Source organism: Protopterus annectens, chromosome 3.part1 (assembly GCF_019279795.1).
Source record: "Protopterus annectens isolate FY-2018-M chromosome 3.part1, PAN1.0, whole genome shotgun sequence".
Classification (NCBI taxonomy): Eukaryota; Metazoa; Chordata; order Ceratodontiformes; family Protopteridae; genus Protopterus; species Protopterus annectens.
In genome coordinates this window covers 1,566,989,840-1,566,995,839 of record NC_056732.1, presented here as the reverse complement: position 1 = coordinate 1,566,995,839, position 6,000 = coordinate 1,566,989,840, and the positions used below count along the sequence as shown (strand labels likewise).

The 6,000-nt window shown below is 44.4% G+C and overlaps 1 protein-coding gene across 1 annotated transcript in view; it reads right to left on the bottom strand.

Annotated features, from left to right (window-relative positions):
* Positions 1 to 2,294: 2,294 nt before the first annotated feature.
* LOC122797806 (msx2-interacting protein-like) overlaps positions 2,295 to 6,000 on the bottom strand; it is a 377,273-nt gene continuing 373,567 nt past the window's right edge. The window contains exons 7-8 of the mRNA XM_044066327.1: positions 2,589 to 2,711; positions 2,295 to 2,381 (exon numbers count right to left, since the gene is read on the bottom strand). Coding sequence (XP_043922262.1) covers positions 2,295 to 2,381; positions 2,589 to 2,711 — 210 coding nt within the window. The remainder of the gene's footprint in view (positions 2,382 to 2,588; positions 2,712 to 6,000) is intronic.

Below are 6,000 nucleotides of genomic sequence, written 5' to 3'. Positions count from 1 at the left end.
TGAGGTGATAGAAATCACAGCAGGGTCAGCCGAGGGACATCTGAAAAGAAATTTGCAATCCTCGGGAGGCTTATAGAAATAGTCTGGTTTCTTGGGGCAAGAGCAAAGGAGGTTGGGGTCTTAGAAGCAGCCTTGAACACATCTAAACAGGCTGACAGTACTGGAGGGACTGCTGAAGGTGCAGGAACCTCCACCTGTAAAAGCTCATATCTCTTCTGTTGGGCTGAAATTTGTGAGTAATCCCACTTAAATTCCCTCATTTTATTAACTGTTTCCCCAAAGGAAAGCTCCTCCATGGGAGAGTCCCCTCCATTAGACACTTTCTCTGGGGAAACATATTCCAGAGGAGAGGGATTTGGGTGGAATATGCTAGGCAGCCCTCATCAGATGAAGACTCCTCAGATTATAAATCCTGAATGTGAATTTTTGCAAGCTGTCCTAGGGTAAGGCCTTGGGACCTGGACGGTGCACAGGATGAGGCAAAGGCTGGGCCTGCTACAGGTGAAAGTGAAGTTGCCAGCCTCAAAGCTATCAGTGCCTTAAGGCCCTAGGAAAAAATATCCCAGTCCGATTGGGTAGAGGGAGCTGGGATATGCCTACTCTTTTGCTTCTTTTTTCCTGGCCTATCGTGTTGTGGAGAAATGGCAGTCAGACCTAATCTCCAGTAATTCTTTGGGCAAAAAAGCTGGAGTAGTTCCAGAGTCTTCTGCAATTACAAGCTGCGGTTCCCTGAAGTCGTCCAAACCGGATGTCTGCATAGCCTTAGACATGCTAGGATCCGCACTCCTGACTGCTTCTATCCCGGTAATGCTAGGATCCGCACTCCTGACTGCTTCTATCCCGGTACCCGCCGAGGGAGTGGACCTTACTTCCAATCGTACCACCGGGTTTTCATCAACCTCAAGGGATATGTCGGAGGAAGCAGGCATAGCTAGAGAGGATTCAGGCCTAACCTTGTTAACCTTCCCCTTAACAGATGGCTTGGAAGTACTTGTAGGACACTCCATACCATCCCTAGCCAGGTGTTTGGGTCACTGTTTTTCTAAGTATATGTTCAAAGCCGACAGACAACTACACAAAGTTTTGGGAACGAAGGCCTGATAAATAGAACAGGACCGGTAGTCATGAGTAGGCCCTAAGCAAAACAAGCACGGCTTGTGGCTATCTTTATGTGGAATTTGCCTTCCACACCTACACTTCTGGGATAACATTAACAAAACAAAAGGCAGTAGCAACATATTAAATCCCCTATGTGGTACTTATCTTAAACAAGACGAACCAACGGGATCCAACAGCAAGACAGAACGCACGAGTCACCCTTTCCGAATGGCAGCAAAAACATTCTGAATATGGTACATGTGGATGTCCCTTTTATGGCTGAGGTCTGTCTCTAAGTGTGACATTCCACGTAGAGGTACTGGCTCTAAGCTCTTGTATACAGGCCGGACGTTGGGCAGAATGCAACCCATATGGAAAGAATACTACAACACTGAATAGGACACCTTACCCTTACAGTTTCTAAAAAGCCTTCTTACTGGAGAGAGCACAGTCTTCAAGAAAATGACACTATTGTCTTCTCTACAGAAGAGAGAGACAAAGTGACTATTTTAACAAGGCAATCTAGGAACACTGGGATGTTCACGGAACACTGTCTGGGTAAAATGACATGGTCAGAGTTGCACAAAAGGCAAATGATGACTGACTGATTCAAAAAGAGGACTACAGGTTGAAGTTCATTAACACCTTATAGCCTTAAATCTTCTGTTTGAAACTGCCACTCTTTCAGTGGATTCAATCTCCAACAGGCACCATGGTTAGTAATGTTTTCACAGATCACTGACCTCAAAACATTTTCAATCACCACACTGGAAAGACCATTTTCAACAATAGTGTTAGCAGTAGTAAATCTAAAAGCAGTATTAGCAAAGGAAAAAAAAATCCCAATTTGGGTACTTAATGTGAGTATTCCGAAAGTCACTGAGGCAAAACAGGATAAAAAACTAATTCTGTGTAGCAAAAGGAAGTGAACATGTCAAAAAGGCTGCCCTCCCATTTCTACTCAGCAGTCTGCTGATGTTACTGATATGGAGAGCAGATCAGCAACACACTGGCTGGACATCAAATGCTCCCCAAGTCAGATCTGATTAATGGACATATTCATTCAATTAAATCTCAAACATTATAATGCTACTGACCCAAATGTCAATCTCTGCCATTCCTTGCTTTTCTTTGTGTTTTGTCTGCTACACCCTTATACAAATGCATAGGTAATCTCTTTTCTCCTCTTCTTACAGTCACAAATTACGTGATACAAATTTATCATTAATCATGTTACACCTACTTAGGTATGCAAAAATGGACAAGTAACCAAGATGAAAATACTATATGTGGAAAATGAAAACGTATTGTACATCTTCTATGTATATGAATGCTGGAGCTTTTCTCCCCAGGCATCCCCTGGAAAAGGGCATCTATCCCAGCCGGACTTTCCCAGTCAACAAAAATGAATGAATACATAAATACTGCAGCAGCAATCCTTATAACAATTTTCCATGGATTCTTACAAACATGACTTGAACAGCTCTTACCTTAATCTTCTTAGAACCAATGGTACGTCCATTCATTTTATTGATGGCTTTCAAGACACCAAGAATGTCACCGAACTGAAGAAATGCAACACGGACACCTTTTATAACCTTAATGTCACCACCCTACAATAAAAGAAGATTAGACTAAAACACCCTTGATTTGGATGCAGCAGTTCAAGGCTGAAGCAAAAAATGTTTAACAAAATGCTAGTCACATAGTTAGTCAAATTAACAATCTCATACAATAGTTGCATGTCAAAAACCTATTACTAGTGGTAATCCTGCATCAGAAAAAAAATCACATTTCATCAACTTGTAAGAAAAATAAAAGAGTCTAGCCCAAAATAATTTAGTGGACGATTTAGGAAACTAAATATACAAGAATGATAAAAGTAACCAAAAAAGAAGTTATGTACCTACCATAACGTTCCATGTTAGTTGTCTTCATCTCGCCTTCCTTCTTGCTGGTTGGATCGGAGCCAATCCTCGGCTCAGACTCTGCCATCTTCAATAGCTCAAGAGCTGTTTACTGGCTCGAGGCTACCCCTTATCCCATAATGCCTAGCGATAGCTATCCAGATCTCGTTAGAAATAGCTAACTACAGACATAAAAGAATAAACCAGTCAAAAAATCAGAGTTGACTATACCTGCCATAGTCTCTAAGTCAATAGAGGAAACAAGAGAACACACAGCCAGTGAAACAGAAAAAAAACTCCTCTCAGTCCACTAGGACAGGGGGATGGAGGGTGGGACGCAAGGAGGAAGGCGAGATGAAGATAACTAACATGGAACGTTATGGTAGGGACATAACTTCGTTATGTTAAGTTGTCTATCTTGCCTTCTTTCTTGCTGGTTGGGACAGTGTCCCTAGCACCTAAAATCCTGGGTGGCTCAGTGGAAAAGACTCTTCAGAACAGTGGAACCAAAGTCAGCTCTGCTCCTGGAGACCATATCCAACTTGCAATGAGAAATAAAGGTATGAGGGTTTGCCCATGTTGCAGCTGCACAGATGGAATCCATGGGCAACCTAGACTGGAAGGCTACAGAGGTGGCCAAGGCCCTAGTAGAATGACCTTTCGGTTCAATAGGTAACTCTTTGTTCTTTAACTGATAAATGAAAGAAATAGTGCGTGACAACCATCTGGACAAGGTAACCTTGGAAACTGGGAGACCTTGTTTGCCCAAGGCATAAGAAAGGAATAGTTGGCCCGACTTCCTAACTTCTTTAGTTCTGTGCAGGTAAAAACGCAATTGCCTATGAACGTCCAAATTGATGTAGTTTGTACTCTTCCTTGTTGGTATGATTGGGGAAAAACACAGGAAGATCTACAGATTGGTTTAAATTATTTTCTGAGCAGACTTTAGGGAGAAACAAAGGATTAGTCCACACAGCAAGCATGTCCTTATGAAAAACCAAGTATGGAGGACGAACACATAGCGTCTGAATTTCAGAGATGCGTCTGGCTAAAGTAATAGCTACCAGAAAGAGTGTCTTCCAAGATAGAAACTTGATAGAGCAGGACGCTGCTAGTTCAAAAGGGGGCAGAATTAAGGAAGTCAAGACTAAATTAAGGTCCCAAGGAGGAGGGGGATCTCTCACTGGAGGCCTAAGAAGAGTTGTCCCTCTCAAAAAGCTTTACAGAGCTTATGAGACAATGTTAGAGTTCGAAAAACCAACATGAAAGTTAGAAATGGCTGCCATTTGTATCCTGATTGTAGCAAAAGCGGACCCGGAGTGAAACAGTTGTGCTAGGAATTCCAGGATTTCGTGGACTGGGGCTGAAAAGGGATCCACATTCCTAGCCTTTGCCCAACAAGAAAAACGTTTCCATTTGCTAGCATAAGTTTTCCTCGTCGTAGACTTGTGAGAGGAGACCATGTCACGGACTGCTGGGGAAATGCTGGGAAGCCTGGCTAAGGTTGAAGTGGAGCAACCAAGCTGTGAGCTGGACAGTTTTGAGGGATTGAAGCAACCCGCCTGATTGATGAACCAGGAGGTCTGGAATTAGGTCCAGGGTTGATCGAGAAGGTAACGGTGCAAGAACAGGCACCATATCTGTCGAGGCCAGTAGGGAGCAATGAGGATCATTTTGCAACCCAACGATATTGCTTTCTGTATAAGTTTGGGTATCAGGGGAAGGGAGGATAGGCATAAAGAAGTCCCTGGGACCAATCGTGGACTACAGCGTCTCTGGGTATGCGACCCAGAAGCGGAAGAAGGGAAAAGTAGTTGCTGCATTTGCTGCTGAAGGGGGTGGCAAAGAAATCGCAGCAAGGCTGTCCCCGTTTGCGGAAAACAAGATTCGCAACTTCCTGATTCAGAGACCACTTGTGAAGCATGAGGATAGCCCTGCTGAGCCTGTCCGCTATGACGTTGGATCTCCAGGGGATGTGTGTCGCAATCAGAAAAGGTTGGGAGGAAATTGCCCACTGCCAAAGTCTGAGTGCTTCTCGACACAGGGGGTAGGATCTGGCTCCACCCTGCTTGTTGATGTACCACACCACTGACATGTTGTCAGTTTGAATAGCAATGGTCCCAAAAGGAAGAGAGTCTTGAAGGGCTTGCAACGCCAGGAGCACAGCTCTCATTTCAAAGACATTTATACGCAGATGGTACTTGTGAACTTGTCACGTGCATTGGACTGTACTGCCCAGATAATGACCCCACCCCCCCCCCACCCTATCAGGAAGGTGTGTCTCATCACTGTGGCTACCGGAGGGGGTTGTATGACAGGTCTGCCCTGAGTAACTAGTGGGGAGACCATCCACCAAGAAAGACGTCTTTTGCATGCACCTGTGATCATGATCATTTAAGTCATGGGTAGCTCTTGGAAAGACCACTGCATAAACAGAAGCCACTGAAGAATTCTCATATGAAAGCGCGCCAGTGGGATTAGGAGAATGACTGCTGCCATGGAACCCAGAGTTTGAAGGACGTACCTGACTTAGATCCTTTTGCTCTGCATCACGAGCTGTACCTGCTGATGGATTGCGGACACTCTTTCTAGTGGTAGCCTTACACCCTTTCTAGTGGTAACCTTGCAAACATATCCCTTGTGTCTAAGCCTGCTCCTATGTAAGTGATAGACTGACAGGACAACAAGGCAGATTTTTCAAAATTTATTTTAATACCGAGCTGGGAGCAGATTGTGATTGTGTAGTCCCATGCTTGTATGAGTTGATGCCTGGTGGTAGCAGTAAGGAGCCAGTCATCTAGATACAGAAACACCTGGAATCCCTGACGCCTCAGGTGAGCAGTGACCACTGCCATACATTTGGTGAATACCCTGGGGGCTGTGGTGAGACCAAAGGGCAGAGGTCTGAACTGATAATGACTGGCCCCTAGCCGGAAGCGAAGATATCTCCTGGAGCGCCTGTCCATCTTTATATGGTAGTACGCGTCCTGAAGAT